Source organism: Phacochoerus africanus, chromosome 15, assembly GCF_016906955.1.
Source record: "Phacochoerus africanus isolate WHEZ1 chromosome 15, ROS_Pafr_v1, whole genome shotgun sequence".
Lineage (NCBI taxonomy): Eukaryota > Metazoa > Chordata > Mammalia > Artiodactyla > Suidae > Phacochoerus > Phacochoerus africanus.
In genome coordinates, this window is record NC_062558.1 from 124,498,487 (window position 1) to 124,521,939 (window position 23,453).

Consider the following 23,453-nt stretch of genomic DNA (forward strand, 5'->3'; position numbering starts at 1 on the left):
TAAGTGCCAGATTTTGTGTTTTTTTTTAAATTTTATACCTCATGAATTCCTGGATTATGTTCATTTCTTGTTTCTTTGGGCTTTCTTTTGATGTATTCTGTTCTTTTCCTAGTTTTTTTTAGTGGGAAATGTATTCATCTATTTTAATTTTTATTGATATAAATGTTTAAGGCTATAAATAGAGGCTATGAGTTTTCTTGTCATGAAATATATCCCATAAATTGTGATATGTAGTATTTTCATTATTATTTTTTAGAAACTCTGTAATCTTGTTCTGTTCACTGAAGTTGATAGAGGGTTTTAAAGTTACTAAATTTAAAAAGGTCTGCGATAATAGGAAAAAAAAAATATATATATATATATCTAGGTCTCTGCCCTGGGTTTCTAACACAGAGCTGCTAAATCCTTGTAATTTCCCAAGTGATAAGAGCACTAGGAAGGTCTTTGTCCTAGTATGTGGTCTCTGACCCCAGTTCCTGATAGGGTAGTTTCTAAATCCCTTGGAATTTCCCCGAGTGATAGGGTTGTCCTTTGTTCTAAAGTAATCCTTGGTGGGTTCCTGGATAGGAGCTGGTCACCAGGAAGACCAAGATGTGATTAGAAGCTTGGAACCTTCAGCCTCATACAAGCCCCTCCTCCACCACCATTCTCCAGAGGGAGGAAGGGGGCTGGAAATGGAGTGAATGATCTGTCAGGCCTCTGTGATGAAGCCTCAGTAAAATTCCCAAAGGTATAGAGTTCAAAGAACTTCCAGGTTGGGGAACACCTGGAGGTGCTGGGAGCTCTGTACCCCTTCCCCCTATACCTTGCTCTATATTATTGCCAACATCTGTATATCTTATCATATTCTTATAATAAATCTGTGTAAGTGTTTCTCTGAGTTCTCTGAGCTATTCTCGCAACTAATTGAGTCCAGGGGTCATGGGAATCCCTGATTTGTAGCAGAGTTGGACACAAGTGTGAGTAGCTTGGGGCCCTACTACTTGCTGTTGGCCTCTGGAGTGAGGAGGCAGTCCTGTGAAGGACTGCCTTTAGCTCTGGTTAGTGTCAGAATTATAGGAGATCCAGCTGGTGTCACAGACAGTTGCTTAGTGTGTGTGTGTTGGGAAGGAACCGCACATCTGGTGTCAGCAGTGTTGTGTGATATTAGTGTAAGAGTAAAGGAGAAACACAAGAATAATGTGAATTTTTCCTGAACAAAAGACTTTGTTATTGTTATTAGTATCCAGTTTTACTGTATTGTGGTTAGAGTGTGGTCTGTATAATGTTTTGTCATCAGTATTTATAAATATTCCAGGTACTCTTGAGAGGAAAGTATACTCTTAATTACTAGAGTATAGTTTGATATGGAACAGCATAATCTAGCTTACCAATTATAGTAATTGGGCTTTCTATATCTTTTTTTTTTTTTTTTTTGTCTGTGGATTTGGGTCACACGGAGAGTGGTGTTTCTGCATTATTAATTTGCTTCTTTTATTGCTCAGTATCTGGATATTCCTAATTGTTTTATCTTTGTTGTGAATGCTTTTCACATTAAAACATTTTTCCCTTGTCATGCTTAATGCTTTGGGGCTTGAAATCTACCGGGGTCACACGTTGTGGTGGTATTGCTTTCATTTGTGCACATACTTACCCATATCTTTAGTTTTAGCTTTTCTGATTCACTTTGTTTCTGATGTGCTGCTAATGTACAAAATGTATCTAAATCTTTTTAATAGATGAGTTAAACCCACTCACATTTATAAGTAGTATTATGTAATTCGTGTGTTGGGTTTTATTTGTTCTTAACGTGTGGTTTTTGCTGTTTTATTTCACTAATTTCTTTTGATATGTATAAAATATCAAAATATTTTATGGGCTATCTTTGTACTTATAACTTTCAAAAATAATATAAGTAAGGAATGTGAGGCACAGAGATGTTAAGTAATATTGCCAGGGTAAAACTGAAAAATAGCTCTGACTTGAACTCTGCCAGAACCCAGATTGGGACTTGAACCCCTGTGCGGGGCCTTGAACCAAGGGAAGGCCAAATTGGGTCTGAACCCACATTTTTTTAAATTAGAATCACTCACTTGACATCTGGAATTACTGAAGTTCAGGTTCTTTGTGTCTCAGTGCAGAAGGAATTCAGCGAGAGACAAAGCAATGGGCAAGGAATAGATTTATTAAGATAAGAACACTTGGGAGGGATACATGTGGGCAGGCAGAGAAGCTCTGTCCCAGGGATTAGGTGGGCTGCATTTTTGTAATCCAAGGGAAGTGGGGTGGGGGGGGTGGGGTGGGGAGGGAGACCTCCTCCTTTCTCCTCAAGTAGACTTCAGTCTTAGATCACTAGCTCCTCCTTTGCATTGGGTAAGAGGCCTGCGAGGCCAAACTCGCACTGTCATGGAGCTCATTCACATTAGCAGAAGGGTAGTAACATAGGTTAAGGTATGTTGAATCATCTCAGGTTTCTGTATAATGAGGGTCTCCTACTTTGGAATGTCATCTTTGCCTTAAATTCCTGTCTTTGGTTCTAAGGACGATTATCTTGCTAAACTTGAATGCAGGCCTCATTTTATCTTTCATTTAATGACCTGAGGAGTAACTTGTGCTTTTATTTATGGTTTTATAGTTAAGCAAGCCTGCCTCTTTCCACGATGTATTGATGGCTTTCCTGAGTGATTGTCACAGTGGTCTCCCAAAGTTCCCGAGGTTTCCGTCTCTCTCTGTGGTACCCTACTGGGACTTGTACAACTACCTGAGTAACTGTTCTACTCTATCCCTGTCAAAGGTAGACTCAGTACATGATGAAGCCAGAATTTGAATTCAAGGAGTCAGACTCCAAAGCTTATTCAATTTTTTTTGAAGAACTGTGTTGTGGCATAAATGATGACATGCAGTAAACTACACATATTTGAAGGGTACACTCCTTCCCACTCCCCCCACTGCCCTTCTACCTAGTCTCCAAGCAACCACTCATCACTTTTTTTTCTGTATCTGCTTTCAAGATGTTTGTGGGGTGTTTTTGTTTTTTTTTTTTTTTAATCTTTGGTTTTTAGCACTTTATAGTGTATATAGACATGGTTTTCTTTCAATTTATTTTGTTTGGGGGTGTGTTAACCTTCTTGAATTCTGTGGATGTATATCTTTAACCAAATTTTGGAGGTTTTGGTATTATTCAGATTTTTTTCTGCCTCAAGCTCTTCTACTCTCCTGGGATTCCAGTTACATGTATTGATTTTTTGAAACTATTCCACAGGTTCATTGGGGCCTGTTCTCAATGCAAAGCCATGAAAGGGAAACAAAACAAAATAAAACGGAAAACTCACTTTCCTGTAGTTTTGCTTTTCCAAGTTTTGACTGTGCTCTAATCATCTACTTGCTTTTGTTTACTTTTCTGAGTCATCAAGCATGTGTTTGTAGGGATGTAATGTGTTTTGGTTTGGAGTTAATAGTTGTAATGGAAGGATGAGCTGTCAGGTACTTAAACCTCCCAATTTGTGTGGTTTTATTTTTTATTTATTTATTTTTTTATGCTGGTTTATGTAGTTCTTAATGACTGTGTTGGGAGATTCTAAGTTACATAACTGTTATAACCTTTACTGTTTTGGTATAGTCATTGAGTTTTTCTCTGAATCCAGCCTCATATTTTTTTCCTATATAATTTTCTTGACATACTATATTGATTAGATAAAAGAAGTATGTTGGTTTTAGTTTTCAGCAGTTCTGCTATCCAATAAGGTTTGTTCTAAGAATTACATCATAATTCTTAGATGTAATTTTTTTTTTTTTCGATTGACTGTGCCCAAGGCATGTAAAAATTCCCAGGTCAGGGATTGAACTCATGCCATATCAGTGACCCAGTCCCTACAGTGACAATGCCAAATTCTTAATCCATTGTACCACAAGGGAACTCCTATAGTAGGAATTTTAAATAAATCAGAGGCCTTATACCTTATGGAAACATCTTGTTCATGATCATTCTGTTAATCTATAATGTAGTTAGGTCAGAAAAATTTAAGAGGATAATATGACAGTAAATACCAACAAAAAATCATAGTCATGGTGAATTTCAAAGGGGCTTCTAACAGGTGGAAAAAAGTTATAAAATTTCAACATCTTCCTAAGAAAATAGGATTTTTTTTTTTTGTCTTTTTGCTATTTCTTGGGCCGCCCCTGTGGCATATGGAGGTTCCCAGGCTAGGGGACGCAGATCGTTAACCCACTGAGCAAGGGCAGGGATCGAACCTGCAACCTCATGGTTCCTAGTCGGATTCGTTAACCACTGCACCACAAAGGGAACTCCTCTACATGTTTTTGATCATGTATGTTTTTATGTAGTTATCAAGATTGAATTGAGATTTAAATGTTAATTTTTTATGCATATGTTTAAATACAGTTATCTCTGACCATTTATACTTAATAATGATCCTAAACTAATGCGTGGATGATGATATTCAAATTTTAATACCTCACGGTGTTCAACTTTTAATGTTTCCCATTTAGATGGTCTTCTGATTGTTGGAGTTCACTCGGCTAAGTTTCCAAATGAGAAAGTCCTGGATAATATTAAGAGCGCTGTTCTTCGGTACAACATCACCCACCCCGTGGTTAATGATGCAGAAGCCAGCCTTTGGCAAGAACTAGAAGTTTCCTGCTGGCCAACCCTGGTCATACTTGGACCCCGTGGAAACATGTTGTTTTCTTTGATTGGAGAAGGACATAAAGATAAATTATTTTTGTATACTTCAATAGCTTTAAAGTATTACAAAGACAGGGGACAGATCAAAGATAATAAAATTGGAATAAAGCTCTACAAAGATTCTTTGACACCTTCACCATTGCTGTTTCCTGGCAAAGTAACAGTAGACCATGTTACTAACAGATTGGTAATAGCAGACACTGGGCATCATAGGATTTTGGTCGTCTGGAAGAATGGACAAATTCAGTACACCATTGGAGGTAAAGTTTGCTAATTATGATATATAATATATTTTACATTATAGATGTAAAAAAAGTTCTAAGGAAATGCATTAAAATTGAAATTTATAAATAAGAATTTCATCAGGAATTATTTTGTTAATTAATGTATGGCATCTGAATTAATCTCACTCCCTCAAAGACAAACAAAACTACCCAAAAAACTTTATTAAGATCAAAAAAAAATTCTTTGGTCTAATTTTCAGGAATATTTGTATATTCCATCTCATTTTTTTCAAAGAACTGCCATATTTATTGTATCTTATGAAAATATTTTATACATTTTAGATTTTAGCATTTTAAATGGAAGTACTATATTTTACTTTCCATCAAAATATAGCCATATCTTTTTTAAACCGAGATAATACCCTAGGAACTTCAGACTTAGATTATAAAATCAACAACCTAGGATTTATACATCATTATACTTTTCTCTCCTTCCACAAGATCTTAAGCATACTTCTGAATCATTCCCTTTGGCTGTAGCAAAGTAGAAGTAGCATGCAGTGATAGATCTTCTTCTTCCAGGTCTCCCCAGTCTAAGATCTAAGAAGGGGTCTTATTGACGTCTTATATAAGTAATAAAACCTGTTAGGCGCACTATTAATCTTGCTCATCCACGTCAAACTGACCTCTAACAACATGTTAGTCAAAGAGAAAGGTAATTCATCTTTTTTGCAATCCTCTGTTAGGCACACATGTAGCTTAGTACATAAAGGAGGGATATCTGCATTCCTGATACAAATACACTAATCCTAGTCCTAAACACGGGGGGCTCTTCTTAGTATGCTAAGGTATTATTCCCATAGCTTTTGGGTCATTTCTTGTTTGTTGTTTCTCTTGGAATATGTGTGTGTTTTATGTTGTTTATTTTGTTTTGGCAACTTGGTATTTTGGTTTATAATAGGCAGTTATGAGACTTGTTACCCAAGAAAGCATCTGTTGTAGCAAATTAAATTTAAATAGTTAAAAGTTTTTAATAGATGCGAAAATTTTCAAAATAGTGTAGTGAAGTAGTGAAACCAGCAGCAAGCTACCTTTCTCAAACATATTTCTAGGAATACTGTTATCTTATGATAAAGTTATAATTGTCTGATTTTTTAAAAAGACCCCTGTGGACAGATACACTCAGAAGTGCTGGCGAAGTGTGCTTTAGTAGGTTGCGAGTGGTGGTGATGTCACTGTACTCGGATCTTTTACTCTGCTAACGTAGCTCGTGAATGTATGGGAAGGGATTTTAGTATACAGTATTTTCCAATCTGAAGTGACCATAGTACTCTCCTTTTCTTCCTCAGGGAACTCTCACCACTAACAATAATAGTATTATTAATGATAGTAATAATAGCAAACCAAAAAAATAGGCCTGGCTTTATTCTGAGCACTTTACCTATATTTATTTAGTCCTCACAGTGCTACGAGTTAGGTATATAATTGGTTTATTTTACAAAAGAGAAACTAAGATGCACAGAACTTATCCAGATTGTCATTTAGGAGGAGCTGGGGTTTAAACCAAGCCTGTTAGTCTCTTGAGTTCATGTCCCTGGCCGCTGCGTTACGCTACCTCCCTTAGCACCTAGGACTAGGACAGGGGAGTTCTGCAAAGCATCATGTGGGGATGCCGGCTTAGAGGTTTTGAATGGCTTGTCCTCTGGTAACAGAAGTAACAATTGTGTTTTATTATGCTGTGTACCTGCCACCCTTGAAACTCCACATGTATTACAGAAGCTGAGAAGTAGGCCATTAAACCAGAATAACTCTGTCTCTCTTAAAATCTTTATGAGATAGCCTAGAACTTTGTGGCAAGGTAAAGTAGGAAATATAAGGCTTTTTAACCTGGGATTCATGGGCTATTATGAAATGCCTGAATGGTCTTCATGATCTAGGAACCCCTTGAAATTGCTTGTGACATTTTATGGGCATGTGTATTTTTCTAAGGAAAGGGTTCATAATTTTCATTGTATTATTGAAGGAGTCTATCTTCTAAAATTGTTAAAAATCATTTATCTAGGTGCTAAAAGATTTAGGTTATTTCTTATTCTTTCTTTTTTTTTTGTCTTTTTTTTTTTTGTTGTTGTTGTTGCTATTTCTTGGGCCGCTCCCACGGCATATGGAGGTTCCCAGGCTAGGGGTCGAATTGGAGCTGTAGCCACAGGCCTACGCCAGAGCCACAGCAACTCGGGATCCGAGCCGCATCTGCAACCTACACCACAGCTCACGGCAACGCCGGATCGTTAACCCACTGAGCAAGGGCAGGGACTGAACCTGCAACCTCATGGTTCCTAGTCGGATTCGTTAACCACTGTGCCACGACGGGAACTCCATTTCTTATTCTTTCTAAGCCTAGGTAATAGGTAATTAAGATGCTTTTTAAAGTAATTTCTTCTGATAGATACTACCAAAGTGTACTAGTAACCATTATCTGGAAGGCTCCGTCATTAGCAAAACTTTTACTCGAGAAAAATAGGTATCTTGAGAAACAGTATAGTATTTTGGCAGACGTATCATATTATTTATATTAAAATCCCAGTTTTAAATACAAATTTTATTTTTTTGGTTTTACTTTGCGGTAACTTTTTTAAAAAGTGGAAAATACTGTCTCATAGCTACCTTGTCTTTTAGGACCCAACCCTGGAAGAAAAGATGGAATATTTTCAGAGTCAACTTTTAACTCACCACAAGGTGTAGCCATAAGGAATAATATCATATATGTGGCAGATACTGAAAACCACCTTATAAGAAAGGTAATTTTCCATTTTAAATAAAGTTTTAATACTTCTAATCAGAAAAACTTATATTTACTTGCTACATAAATATTTGAAGTAAGAGGGTGTTATTTAAATGCTTTTGATTATCCTCATTCAGCTGTTCTAGAGAAGTACTTACTTGGCTTTTTTTCTTAGCTATCTTGTTTTTCTGTGTATCAGTCAGTAGCTATCAGAGAAGACAAACCTATCAAGTCCTTTTTTTTTAAATTCCATATTTCAGAGTCATGTGCCTCATCACCCAAAAGCTTTTCATTTTGAGTTGTTTTCCTAACCACTATTTATAAAATGATGCTTTGTTCTTTTCCAGTTAAATTGTCTAAAACCTAGGAGGAAAAAAAGCACACCACGCCTGCCTCCCTTCAGCTCTTAGTCTTTGCTCGGAAATACTTATCTGTCAATTAGTCTTAAAATTTCCTTTCTCTCACTGTAAAGGTAAAATGTGATCTTGTTTTTAGAAAAATGAATTAATACCTAAAGGTGAAAAAGTCTCTTAATCATCTGTTCAGGTTCCCCAGAGGTAATGAACCATTCTACTCATACAAATAAATGTATATTGAAAAGCCTGTCTCTAGGGAATCTTTTTTTCTTTTTACAAATGGAATCATTATGTACATAATTTCTGCATTCTTCTTTTATCTTAATTTTTCCATATTAGTCTTGAATATGACTGCATAGTATTCCATTGTAGAAGTACCTAGTTATTTTAAACATTCCTTATTGATGAATATTTTGCTGTAATCCATTGGTCTTTAAGTTGCCATCTATTTGGAAAAAAGTAAAGTAACTAAGTTCATTTACTGCTTCATTAACTAAGTTCAATTCTGTCTAAACGTATTGTTTCAGGTACTGCCTTGCTTTTCTTGCTATTTCTTTCTTGATATTTTTGCCCATTTATGTGACAAAATTATCAACTAATATACGCATACCTGGAAAAAACATATATAGGACATATAGTGATAACCACTGTGATGCGAATTTCCATGAGGGCATGAAATTTGTTTTCTTAACTGCAAAAATCCTAAGTATTTAAATCAGTGCCTAGCCCTCAATAGGTGTTTAGTAGATATTTGTTGAATGAATTTATGAGCAAATAACAGCTGTTGAATGAAGCATTTTTCTAAAGCATATGTGGCTCCTAATTTGAAAAGATGTTACATAAAAGGATTTTGTGGATTTATAAATTAAAACAGCTTTATTTTTGGAAAGTTTTGGAGACTTTCTTCTTAGAGATTTTAATATAGTGCTATATTGTGAATATATTAGTGGGAGGGGACGTGTGTGCAGTATTTCTAAACTTATTTGACCAAGGCGCCCCTTTTAGACAGAACTTTTCATAGGACTAATGACTTAATGGGGAAAGCAGTTTTATATTACTAACTACCTAAAGGTCAGTATTTCTTTATCATATTTTTGGGGTTGTATGCTTCTAAAATCATCATAGTGTCATAGGTATCTAATAGGATATGGAAGTAGTAAGGTGTTCAGCCCACAATTTATGGGGAGTACTTATCTTTTTTTAATTGTATATTATTTCTCTTGCTTTAGGACTTAGTGGGTTTTGGAATATAAACTGTATTTCAAATACTTTTTAAGTAGAATAAAACCATTGTAACAAATACGGGTTACTCAAGGTAATTTTTATATTTTATGACTTAGTGTCTGCAAAAATGAAAATACAATACCAATTACAGTTAATCTCCATTCCCACCCCTAGCACTAGTCTACTTTCTTCCGCCTCTATAAATTCGCCTCTTTTGAACATTTCATATAAATATAATCATATAATATGTGATCTTATGTGTCTGGCTTCTTTCATTCTGTGTTAAATTTTTGCAGTTCATCAGTGATGTAACATGTTAGTGGTTAATTCTTTTGTATTGCTGAGTAGCATTACCACATTTTACTTATTCATTTACCAATTGGTGGACATACAGGGTGTTTCCAGTTTGGGGCTCTTATAAATGATTCACATGTAAGTTTTGTGTAGACATACATTTTCATTTCTGTTGAGTAGGTATGTAAGTACTGTAATTGTTGATTCATATGTTTTATGTTTAACTTTTTGAGAACTACCTAAACTCCTAAACCATAGTAGGTTCTACCTGTGGGTTCCACTTTCTCCGTATCTTCATGTCTTCACTGTTATTTAATCAGTTTCCCTTTTTAAAATTCTAAATACTACTAGGTGTGAAGCGGCCTATCACTGTGACTTTGAATAGGCATTTTCCTAACGAGGAATGATGTCAAGCATCTTTTCCTGTGCATATGGATCACTTGTGTGTGTTCCTTTGAGAAGAATCTATTCAGATTCTTTGGCCATTTTTTTAATTAGATTATTTTTGGTTTTTACTCTTGAGTTGTAGGAGTTCTTTATATATTCTAGATACAAATTATTTATCAGATATATGATTTTTCAAATACTTTCCCATATTCTGAGTTTTTTCACTTTCTTAATCATGTCTTTTGATGCACAGAAGTTTTAAATTTTGATGATTCCCAATTTATTTATTTTTTTCATTTCTTATATTTTTGGTGTCATGTAAGAATCCATTGCCAAGTCCAAGGTCACGAAGATTTACTCCTATGTTTTCTTCTATGAGTTTTATAGTTACGGCAGCTCTCATAGTTAGGTCTTGGGTCCATTTTTAGTTTATTTTTGTATATGGTATGAGGCAAGGGTCCAGCTGCATTCTTTTGGATATAGATATCCAGGTATCCCAGAATAATTTGTGGAGGAGACTGTTCTTCCTCCATTGAATAGTCTTGGCACATTTTAGAAAATCAGTTACTCATATGTGCATGGGTTTATTTCTGGACTTTGAAGTCTATTCCATTGATCTGTGTATCTGTCCTTATGCCAATACCACACTGTTTTGATTGCCCTAATTTTTAATAAGTTTTTAAATCAGAAATTATGAGTCTTACCACTTGTTTTTCAACATTGTTTTGACTGTTCTGAATCCCTTGCATTTCCATATGAATTTTAAGATCAGCTTCTCTATTTCTACAAAAACTCCCATGTGTTTATCATATAAGTAATTACATTTTTTTGAAAAAAAAAGATAGTTTTATTTTGACTCATTTTTATATTTCTTGTTTCCTTTTATTATATTGTTTTTAAGCATTTCAGCAATAGTGGGGGATCTTGTCCTGCTCATAATCTTGAATGCATGCAAGTTTAGTATTTTCTGTAGCTTTGGGAAATAAAATGTTTATGAAGTAAAGAAACTTTTTATTCCTAGTTACTTAGAATTATATTATGATTTTGTTAAATGTATTTTCTACATGTATTGAAATAATTGTATAGTTTTTTGAATTTGGCATGCTGATGTGATAAATTATATTAATAGATACTTTTGATGTTGAATCATCTTTTTATTCCTGGGATGAACCTTACCTTATGAATTTTTTAAAAAGTCAAGTTGGATTTGATTATCCAAAATTATATTTAATATTTTAAAATTCATGTTCATAAAGTAAATGGCTCTATATTTTCTTGAACTGTTCTCACCTGATTTTGCAATCAAGGTCACACCAACCTCATCAAATGAGCTAGTTTTTTTTTTTCCTGTTTTTTGGGATAATTTGTCTAACATAAGAATTAATAGGTTTTGAATATTTATTAAAACTTCCCTGTAACATCACCTTGGCCCAGGGCTTTTTCCAAGAGGAATTTTTTGATTGTCCTATCAGTTTCTGTGTTACATTTCTTAAATCACGATCTGTTTTAAGGGCCCATCCATCTCTGCCTATTGTATTTTTGCAGATTGTATCTTGCAGATTTTGAGTTCAGTAAAAATATGGATAAATCTGCATTGATGAACATTCTTTATGATTTCAGGAGATTATAGAGCAGCTACTAAAAATAATGCAGGAGAGAATATGACCAAAATAAATGAATGCAATTCACCATAGTAACAGAGTAAAAGGTAATAACCATCTGATTGCTTTATTAGATTCAGAAAAACATTGGAAAACATTTAGTACCTAATCATGATAAAAATTAATAAACTTGAAATGGAAATAATGTCCTCGATATGATAAAGGCCATCTACAAAAAGCCTATAGCTACACTTAATGCAAGGTATTGAATGCTTTCCCTTCAGAGCTGGGGGAACAAGGCAAGGGCCCTTATTCTCACCACACCTACCAAACATTGTACTGGAAGTACTATCCATTATAATAAGGCAAAAAAGAGAAATAAAAGGCATATAGACTGAAAAGGAAGAATAAGTGTCTGTATTTGTCAGTGACATGTCATGTATGTAGAAAATTCTAAGAAATGTATACAAAGTTATTTGAATTAATAAGTGAATTTAGGAAGGTTGCAAAAATACAAAGTCAGTACATAAAATCAATAGCGACGTTCCCATTGTGGCTCAGTGGGTTAAGGACCCAGCATAGTCTCTGTGAGGATGTGAGTTGGATCCCTGGCCTTGCTCTGTGGGTTCAAGATAAGGCATTGCTGCAGGCTGTGGCATAGGCCTCAGCTATAGGTCTGATTCAACCCCTCGCCCAGGAACTTCCTTCCATATGCTGTGGATGTGGCCATAAAAAAAAAAATAAGAAGATCAGGGGAGTTCCCGTCGTGGCGCAGTGGTTAACGAATCCGACTAGGAACCATGAGGTTGCGGGTTCGGTCCCTGCCCTTGCTCAGTGGGTTAACGATCCGGCGTTGCCGTGAGCTGTGGTGTAGGTTGCAGACTCGACTCGGATCCCGCGTTGCTGTGGCTCTGGCGTAGGCCTGTGGCTACAGCTCCAATTCGACCCCTAGCCTGGGAACCTCCATATGCCACAGGAGCGGCCCAAGAAATAGCAAAAAAAGACAAAAAAAAAGATCAGTGGTATTTTTATATATTAGTAACAGTCCACTGAAAATTGGAATTTTAGAATTCTGTTTACTTAGCAACCAAAATATAATAGAATAAATTTTAAGAAATACAGGAGTTCCCTGGTGGCTCAGCAGGTTAAGGATCTGGTATTTTTACTGCTGTGGCGGGGGTTCGATCTCTGGCCTGGGAACTTCCACATGCCCACAGGTGTGACCAAAATAAAAAAGACTTGTACAAGAATATTAATAGCAACTCCGTTTAAAGGCCCCAAATCGATAACAGCCCAAGTATCCATCAGTAAGAAAGTATGTAAGTAAGCTATGATATTCCTTTGATGGTATACTGCTCAGCAATAAAAAGGAACATGAATAAATCTCAGAAACATGTTGAATGAAAGAAGCTTCATACAAAAGAGTTATCATTGTATGATTCTATTTATCTGAAATCCTAGAAGCATAAGTAAATGATGGAAAAAATTAATACCGTTTGCTGCTGAGGTCAGTAATGACTGGAAAGAGGTGTGAAGGAACTTTCTGGAGTGAAGGCAGCATTCTGTATCTTTATGTAAGTATATGCATTTATGAGATGCATTTTATACATTTATGGAAATGATTTTATACATTTATGGAAATGCATATACATTTTATTTATATGCATTTGTGTTTATGCATTTACACATTTATGAAAATTCATCAAATGATTCAATTAAGATTTGTCCATTTTGTTGTAACTTTTGCCTCAAGAAAGGAAAAGGGAACTTTAGTTAATGATAAGCCTACTGAAATATTTAGTGACTGTTTACTGATGTTTATGATTTACTTTGAAATGCATCAAAAATGTAATTGCACTGAGGGACTGGTAGCTGGATAAGATAGGTGATAAAGCAAGTCGATGAACTGTTTGTTGGTAGTAGTTGGTGGGTATGTGGATGTTTGGTGCAAAATTCTTTCAGCTTTTCTCTGTTTGAAAATTTCTATGATATAATATTGGAAGTGTATTCAGGAGATAAAAGCAGAACATCTTTTTTTCAGTAGAGTGTATTAATTTTCTTTTGGTTTATGATGTAGAGGAGGCAGTAGAGTATAGTAGAGCTAGAACTGGTTCAGATTCCAGATCCTTGACTTACTACTAGCTGTGAAATCTTAACTTAATGACCTGTGCCTCTCTGTCCTCTGAAATAATCCAAATCACAGTCATAGGATTATTGTGGGGATGGTTGGATGATTCCTGAATTAGTGCCTAGCACCTATTAAGCTCTAATGTGTGGATTACTAGCCAAGCTTAATTGAAATACATACATTTAATTTTAAGAAACAAATGTTTTTTCTCAATTTTGCTTATAATTTTCAAATTTCATCTTCTTTTAAAATATTTTTTATTTTTGTCTATTTAGGGCCATATCCACGACATATGGAAGTTTCCAGGCTAGAGATCGAATCTGAGCTACAGATGCCAGCCTATGCCACAGCCACAGCAACACCAGATCCAAGCCACATCTGTGACCTACACCGCAGCTCATGGCAATGCCGGATCCTTAACCCACTGAGCAAGGCCAGGGATCAAACCCGAGTCCCCATGGATCCTAGTTGGGTTCATTACCGCTGAGCCACGAGTGGAACTCCCTAAAATATTTTATAGTTGAGGTGTCATCAACACCAGTTCTGATGGAGGCGTGATGGGGGTGTGGTAAGAGGAAAATGGAACAATGGATGGGTTGGGAAATGAAAAGGACTGAGTTTTAGGTATTTATGTTGCACATGTTTTCTGTATGTTCTATTGGAAATAGAGGCATTGCATAAAGCATGTGTTAATTTCTGTAGATTGACCTAGAAGCTGAGATGGTGAGCACTGTGGCTGGCATTGGAATTCAAGGTACAGATAAAGAAGGTGGAGCTAATGGAGAAGAACAGCCCATTAGTTCCCCTTGGGATGTAGTTTTTGGAAGGTCAGGTATGTAAACTTTTCATATTAAATATATGTAATTTTACTAATTAAAGTAAGCTTTTTAAAACATGGGAACATTCATTTAGATTAATTCTATTGCTAGTTTTTTTAGGCTTTTATACCTATGCTTGGGATTGTATAAAAACAAAGCCAGCATCATATATAGAAGATATATATATCATTATATACAACATGTAACAATATTTACATATTACACTTTATACACAAGATAGAGTATATATTATTCTAATGTTAAAGAATTTTAGTTATAGCTAAGCTAGTTCTAAATATTCTTAATTGGAAGGATAATAGTTTATCCTTCAGAATTTCAAAAGATTATTTATGTACTGTACTGTTTTACAATGCTCTTTTATTTACTGTGGTATGAAAAATCAAGAAATGACCAGGGTTTTTTTTTAGATTATTAAAATTTTTATTGACTAATATTTTCTTTTAAATAGTTAAAAAAACTTTACCTATACACAGTGGAATATTAGTCATAAAATGCAATGAAATCTTGCCATTTGAAACAACATGGATGGACCTAGAAGGTATCATGCTAAGTACATTTGTGTATGAAATCATACACAAATACTCTATGATTTCACCTGTGTGTGCAATCTAAAAACAAAACAAATGAACAGACACAATAAAACAGAAACAGTCATAGATATCAAGAACAAACAGGGAAGAGGGTAGAGAGGATGAGTGAAATAGGTGAGGGAAATTAAAGGTATAAACTTCCAGTTACAAAATAGTCACTGGAATGATGTGTACATTATGAAGAATATTGTCAATAATAATGTAATTTCTTTGTGTGGTGACAGATGGTAGTTAGATTTATTGTGATCATTTTGTAATGTGTAGACTCATCAAATCACTATGCTGTGTACCAGAAGCTGACATAGTGTTTGTTATGAGCTCTATTCTTCTTCAAAAAATTAAACAGACATAGAGAAAAAAATATTTGTGGTCACCAGAGGTGGGGGGAGGGGATGGGGACACTGGTTGAAAGTGGTCAAAAGGTACAAAATTCCAGTTATAAGATACGTAAGTATTTAGGGCTATAATGTAGAATATGATTAATATAATTAATACTGCTGTATATTATGTCTGAAAGTTAAGATGAGTAAATTGTAAGAGTTCACATCACAAAGAAAAAAATTGTTTTTTCTTTGTTTTTTTAATCTATATGAGATGAATGTTCCCTAAATTTATGGTAATTATTTTATGGTATATGTCAGTTAAATCATTATGTTGTACATTTTAAACTTGTACAGTGCTATAAATATTAATTACGTCAGTAAAATGAAGAAAAAGATAAAAATTAAATTTGAATATAAAACTTTATCCTACTGAATTATATAGATAATTGAAAATGAGATTTACCTTATTTGTAGTCTTTATTATCTGCATATTAATTGAATAAAAGACAATCTAGGAGCACTAGTACTCTTATTTTTCACTGGCATGTTTAAAACCAGAGTAATAGAGTGACTAAGCACCAGCTTAGTTGAATGACTTTATATTTGAGATTATTTTTATGATGCAATTTGGTTATTATAATTCAAAGACCTTAATTTTTTTTCATTGTGATTAACTTTTCATAACATTTTAAATATTTGTCAAATAAGTAAATGAACTTCTGGTACTACCTGCACTTAAAATATGTAACCTAGGTATTTTGTGTAAGTTATTTTTGAAAATTCCATTTTTGGAATTCTGTGACCTAGAGTTGTGGTGGCTCACACTGCAGAGGGGTTGGAGAGGTAGAAGAAGCAGCGTGTCCCAGGAGCAGTCAGTAGGAGGATATATTATATGTAGAGGTTTTAAACACAGCGATAAAACCAACTGCGACTCAGTCTTCTTTTTATCACCGTGCACCAGCAATTCTAAATAATTTCAGGGTTAAAAATACTTACTCCTGTCAGGACTTAAATCGCTCTTGCCTCCCTGCTTTTGGGGCACAGCTGAGCTTTTTAAACATAAATCTTACAGACGGAAAAACAGTCTGAAATATATCTATTAGAAAAATAGTCAAAGTGGATGAGAATTATTATGTTGCCATGCTATTATGCCCTCCCTCAAGGAAAAAAGAAATTCTGCTCTTAGTATTTAAGCCCCCAGAGATTTATAGTTAATATAAATATAGCAATTCAGTTATTGATATTTATATTTTATATCTTATAGCCTGAGTTTACTTTCTGTCAGTAATTGCCACAAGAAAAACTTCATAAGAAATCATCCCCAAACTCAAACAAACCTAAACCTTTATTTCGCATGTGGGCTTGGGGTTCAGTTGATCAAGATGGAGCCTGGACTTGGTTCCAGACTGTTCCTTGAGTCCAGATCTGCTCCATTTGTTTTTTCCTTTTCCTTGAACCAGTAGCTGAGGCATATTCTTTTGGCCAAACGCTGGAGACTAAGCCCAGTTACACACATTTTAAGCCTTTGCCCATGTCATATCTGCTTACCTACTGTCATTAAAGCAAGTCTCAAAGTTAATATGGGGCAGGGATATGCACCTTGCCTACAACAAAGCCATGGCAAGGGTGTGATTGTATACTGTTACTACTGAAGAATAAAGGATCAAGGCCCGTGATGCAGTCTGTCACATACATCAGAATTTACATTGCTTAAAAAAGGTATACTTTACTGGATGCTTTGCTAATGGATTTGTTTAATGGCCAAAGAGTACTTAAATATTTTTCTAGGCTAAAAATTTTTCAGTTGTACTTGATGGCATGGAATTTCTGGTTGTTTATCTCATATTGAGAGTACACCCAAATTGCTTTCCAAGGAAATTGGCTTTGTTGACAAGTACTCCCTCAGCTTCCAACTGAAGTGATGTGCTGAGACTAGGTCTTTATTAAGCTCAATTTTTAGAAAAGGAAGTGAATCCTACCGTAGCGCAATAGATCAATAGGAAAAAGCATATGGCTCTGCATTTAACTTTACAGCTTCACTCAGTGTACTTGGCAAGAGGAGTAATCTTGAATGTCCTTAAGCTCAACACCTTTCAGAATGCTCATTAGAGAAAATGATTTTCAAATACTGTATGAAGGACCTTTAATCACAATGCCTTTTCTAGTCTAAGAGTTTTAACCTTGAGTTATATACATAAGGCATTTATGGTTCGGCTTTGCATGCTTAAATTTCACAGGAATTCTATTCAAGATTGGGGGAATTGGTCAGGTTCTTATCAGAGTTTCAAAGTGGTATGTTACCCAAAAACATTTCAAGAGCTATTGCTCTTAAACATTTTAAATCACTCTAAAATCTAATCCTGGATTGATGTATATTGTTGGAGTATGGGGAAATAGGATCAAAGAATATTTGCTCTCCTAATAATTATTTTTACTAAACTATTTTTGGCATCATTTCACTCATTTAAAAATATATTAATATATAAACATACATTCATTTATATTTATGCATATGTTTCATATTATGTATTTCATAAAAATACAGTCCTATAGCCTTTTTTTTTTTTTTTTGCCATTTTTTGGGCCGTTCCCGTGGCATATGGAGGTTCCCAGGTTAGGGGTTGAATCGGAGCTGTAGCTGCCAGCCTACGCCAGAGCCACAGCAACGCGGGATCCGAGTTGCGTCTGCGACCTACACCACAGCTCACCAACGCCGGATCGTTAACCCACTGAGCAAGGGCAGGGATCGAACTCGAAACCTCATGGTTCCTAGTCGGATTTGTTAACCACTGCACCACGACGGGAACTCCCTATAGCATTTTTAACTGTTCTTACTACATGGGTTTGCAGTTAATTTCAGTTATTATCTTATAAATAACTCTCTGGTTATCTACTGGAGAATTTTTTTTCTGGTCTCTATGTTATAATTATACTTTTTGCTCAACATTAGGTTTGTTTTTAAACTCCTGGATAATTTGAATATCATAACTGATTGTGTTTGCATTAATATTGATTGCTAGGAAACTTAGAGGCAGATTTATCTTTAGCATAATGGAAACATGACATTTGTTTTTTAGTATTAGATGGCCACATCTTTTCTACCTATTTGTCTATTTGCTTCAGTTTTCTTATTTAAAATTTCATCTTATTTATTGCCTTGTAAACTGTCTGAATACTTTGTGAAATAAAAGTAGAAGCAAATAAATCCAGTAGAATCTTTTACTGAAATGACTGGTTAGATAATTGATCCATATAGAAAAAATCTGTTAAATATTAGAATCATTGAACTATAATAAATGCTTTATTTTTAATTTAAGAACTATTTTTAAGAACTATTTTTAATTTAAGAACTAAACGAGCACTTTTTAACCCATCTTTTGATGTTATGTAAGAGTCTTTTCTTCATGTGTCTCCTGACAGTTTTATACCAAATTGTACTGTTTTGCTTTCCTTAAACTGTGATGAGAATTTTTAAAACACCTGCAAAGAAATCTGAAGGTTGAAATTTTTTTAACCTATTCTTTCCAATTATCTTTCTTTTTCTTTTTTTAATCTTATCTCTGACTTTATTTAAAGTATAGCTGATTTACAATGTATTAATTTCAGATGTACAGCATAGTGATTTAGCGTTATTTAAGATTATACTCCATTATAGATTATTACATAATGGCTATAATTCCCTGTGCTATGCAATATATCCTCGTTGCTTTATACATGGTAGTTTTATCTGTTAACTTCATATCCCTATTCATCCCTCACCTCTCCCCTCTCCCCTTTGGCAACCAGAAGTGTGTATTCTGTGTCTGTATCTGTTTCTGTCTTTCATATACATTTGTTTGAATTATTTTTTAGATTCTACATAAAAGTGATACATAGTATTTGTTTTCTTCTGTTTGACTTATTTCAGTAAGTACTATATTCACTAGGTTCATCCATGTTGCTGCAAATGGCAGAATTTCATTCTTTTTTATGGCTAATAGTTTGTTGTTTCTATATAACATATCTTTAATTTTTTAAAAAAAATTTATTATAGTTGATTTAGAGTGTTTCTTCAATTTCAGTCATACAGCAAAGTAACCTAGTCAGACATGATTCTCTGTGCTGTACAGTAGGGCCCCATTGCTCATACATTCCGAATGTAACGATTTGCATCCAAAAACGTTGAACTGCCTGAAACTGCCTGTCTGTCCCACTCACTCTCCCCTGTCCCCTTGGAACCACAAGACTGCTTTCTTTGGCTTTGATCTGTTTCTGTTTTGTGGATAGGATCATCTGTGCCGTATTTTAGATTCCACAATGATATCATACATATGGTATTTGTCTTTTTCTTTCTGGCTTACTTCATTTAGTATGAGAATCCCTAGTTCTATCCATGTTGCTGCAAATGGCATTAATTTGTCTTTTTTATGCCTGAGTAGTATTCTGTTGTATATATGTACCACATCTTCTTAATCCATTCATTTGTTAATGAACATTTAGGTTGTTTCCCATGTCTTGGCTATGGTGAATAGCACTACAATGAACATAGGGATGCATGTATCTTTTTCAATAAAGTTTCATCTGGATATATGCCCAGGAATGGGATTCCTGGATCATATGGTAGTTCTATATTTAGTTTTCTGAGGTACCTCCATACTGTTTTCCATAGTAGTTGTACCATTTTACATTCCCACCAACAGTGTAGGAGGGTACTATTTTCTTCACACCCTCTCCAGAATTTATTTGTTGACTTTTTAATGATGGCCCTTCTGGTAGGAGATGGTACCTTCCTGTAGTTTTGATTTGCATTTCTCTAATAATCAATGATGTTGAGCATTTTTTTCATGTGCCTATTGGCCATCTGTATGTCTTCTTTGGAGAAATGTCTATTTAGGTCTTCTGCCCATTTTTCAATTGGGTTGTTGGTTTTTTGTTGTTGAGTTGTATGAATTGTTTGTACATTTTGGAGACAAAGCCCTTCCCTTGCCTGTTGCATCATTTGCAAGGATTTTCTCCCATTCTGTGGATTGTCTTTTCTTTCTTTCTTTTTTTTTTTTTTTTAATGGTTTCCTTTGCTGTACAAAAGCTTTTGAGTTTAATTAGGTCCCATTGGTTTATTTGTCTCTTTATTGTCATGAGATGGATCAAAAAAGATGTTGCTGTGATTTATGTTGAAGAGTGTTCTGCCTGTGTTTTCCTCTAGACGTTTAATAGTATCTGGACTTATATTTAGGTCTTTAGTCCATTGTGAGTTTATTTTAGTGTCTGGCATTCTAATTTCATTCCTTTGCATGCAGCTTTCCAGTTTTCGCAGCACCATTTATTGAAGAGACTATCTTTCTTCCACTGTATGTTCTTGCCTCCTTTGTCATAGATTAGTTGACCATAGGTGCTTGGGTTTATTTCTGGGCTTTCTGTCTCATTCCTTTGATCTGTATTTCTGTTTTTGTGCCAGTACCATATTGTTTTGATAACTGTAGTTTTGAAGTATTGTCTGGCATCAGGAAGGTTGATTCCTCCATTTCCATTTTTCTTTTTGAGTATTGCTTTGGCTATTTGGGGTCTCTTGTGTTTCTGTTACAAATTTTAAAATATTCTGTTCTAGTTCTGTGAAGAATGTCCTTGGTAATTTGATAGGGATTGCACTGAATCTGTAAATTGTCCTGGGTAGTATAGTCATTCTGACAATATTGATTCTTCTAATCCAAGAGCATGGTATATCTTTCCATCTCTGATTTATTTCATCAACCTCTTATAGTTTTCAGAGTATAAGTGTTTGGTCTCTCTCTGTCTTTTTTTTTTTTTTGCTTTTTAGGGCCATACCTGCAGCATATGGAGGTTCCCAGGCTAGGGGTTGAATTGGAGTTGTAGCAGCCAGCCTATGCCACAGCCACAGCATTGCAGGATCTGAGCTGCATCTTCACCCTACACCACAGCTCACGGCAATGCCAGATCCTTAGCCCACTGAGCAAGGCCAGGGATCAAGCCTTTGTCCTCATGGATGCTAGTCAGATTCGTTAACTGCTGAGCCACTGTGGGAACTCCAAATGTTTTGTCTCTTTAGGTAGGTTTATTCCTAGGTATTTTATTCTTTTTGATGAGATGGTAAATGGGATGGTTTCTCTGATTTCTCTTTCTGATCTTTCATTGTTAGTATATAGAAATGCAGTCTATTTCTGTGCATTAATTTTGTATCCTGCAACTTTGCCAAATTCATTGATGAGTTCTAACAGTTTTCTAGTACTGTTTTTAGGGTTTTCTAAGTATAGTGTCATGTCGTCTGTAAACAGTGATAGTTTTATTTCTTCTTTTCCAATTTGGATTCTTTTTATTTCTTTTTTTTCTCTGGTTGCCATGGCTAGGACTTCCAAAATTATGTTGAATAGTGGTGAAAGTGGACATCCTTGTCCTGTTCCTGATCTTAGTGGGAATGTTTTCAGTTTTTCACCATTGAGAATGATATTAGCTGTGGGCTTTTCACATATGATTTCTGTTATTCGAGGTAGGTTCCCTCTATGCCCACTCTCTGGAGAGTTTTTAGCAGAAAAAGGTGTTGAATTTTGTCAAAAGCCTTTTCTGCATCTATTGAGATGATCATATGATTTTTATCTTTCAGTTTGTTGATGTGGTGTATCACAGTGATTGATTCACAGATATTGAAGAATCCTGGCATCCATGGGATAAATCCACTTGATCATGGTGTATGATCCTTATAATATATATTTCGATTAGTTTGCTAGTATTTTGTTGAGAGTTTTTGCATCTATATTCATCAAGATATTGGTCTGTAATTTTCTTTTTTTGTGGTATCCTTGTCTGGTTTTGGTATCAGGGTGATGGTCGCCTCATAGAATGAACTTGGGAGTATTCCTTCCTCTGCTGTTTTTTGAAAGAATTTCAGAAGAATAGGTGTTGACTCTTCTCTGAATGTTTGATATAATTGCCTGTGTAGCCATCAAGTTCTGGACTTTTGTTTTTTGGAAGGTTTTTAATCACATTTTCAATTTCGGTAATTTTGATGGGTCTGTTCATATTTTCAGTTTCTTCTTGGTTCAGTCTTGGTAAGTTGTACTTTTGTAAGAATCTGTCCATTTCTTCTAGGTTGTCCATTTTATTGGCATATAGTTTATAGCAGTCTCTTATGATCCTTTGTATTTCTGTGGAGTCAGTTGTAATTTCTTTTTCATTTCTAATTTTATTGATTTGAACCCTCTCCCTTTTTTTCTTGATGAGTCTGACTAAGGATTTATCAATTTTGTTGATTTTTTTTCAAAGAACCAACTTTTAGTTTCATTAATCTTCTCTATTGTTTTCTTTGTTTCATTTATTTATGCTTTGATCGTTATGATTTCTTTCTGTCTGCTAATTTGGGGCTTTGTTCTTTGTTGGTTTAGGTGTAAGGTTAGGTTGTTTATTTGAGCTTTTTCTTGCTTCCCGAGGTAAGATTGTATTGCTATAAACTTCCCTCTCAGCTGCATTTTCTGTGCCCCAGAGGTTTTGAATTTTTGTATCTTTGTTGTCATTTCTCTCTAAGAATCTTTTGATTTCCTCTTTGATTTCTTCAGTGATCCTTTGTTGTTCAGTAGCATATTGTTTAGCTTCCAGGAGTTTGTGGTTTTTTTGCTTTTGTTTTGTTTTGTTTTGCTTGTAGTTGATTTCTAGACTCATAGCATTGTGGTTGGAAAAAATGCTTGAAATAATTTCAACTTTTTAAAATTTACCAAGGCTTGATTTGTGGCCCAAGACGTGATCTATCCCAGAGAATGTTCCATGTGCCCTTAAGAAAAAAGTATATTCTGCTGCTTTGGGGTGGAATGTTCTATAAATATCAGTTAAATCTATTTGGTCTGTTGTGTCAGTTAAGGCCTGTGTTTCCTTGTTGATTTTCTGGCTAGATGATCTGTCCATTGCTGTAAGTGGGGTTTTAAAGTCCTCTACTATTATTGTGTTGCTGTTGGTTTCTCTTTTTATGACTTTCAGCAGTTGCCTTATATATAGAGGTGCTGCAGTGTTAGGTGCACGTGTGTTTACAATTGTTATATCTT

General features: G+C 34.9%; 1 protein-coding gene across 2 annotated transcripts in view; it reads left to right on the plus strand.

Moving 5' to 3' along the window:
- NHLRC2 (NHL repeat containing 2) overlaps positions 1-23,453 on the plus strand; it is a 79,492-nt gene that overhangs the window by 21,263 nt on the left and 34,776 nt on the right. For both annotated transcript variants that reach the window (XR_007132131.1, XM_047759634.1), the window contains exons 3-5: positions 4,489-4,944; positions 7,582-7,703; positions 14,380-14,509. Coding sequence is in view for 1 of the 2 variants with exons in the window: in XM_047759634.1 (XP_047615590.1) it covers positions 4,489-4,944; positions 7,582-7,703; positions 14,380-14,509 (708 nt within the window). In the remaining variant the exon portion in view is untranslated. The remainder of the gene's footprint in view (positions 1-4,488; positions 4,945-7,581; positions 7,704-14,379; positions 14,510-23,453) is intronic.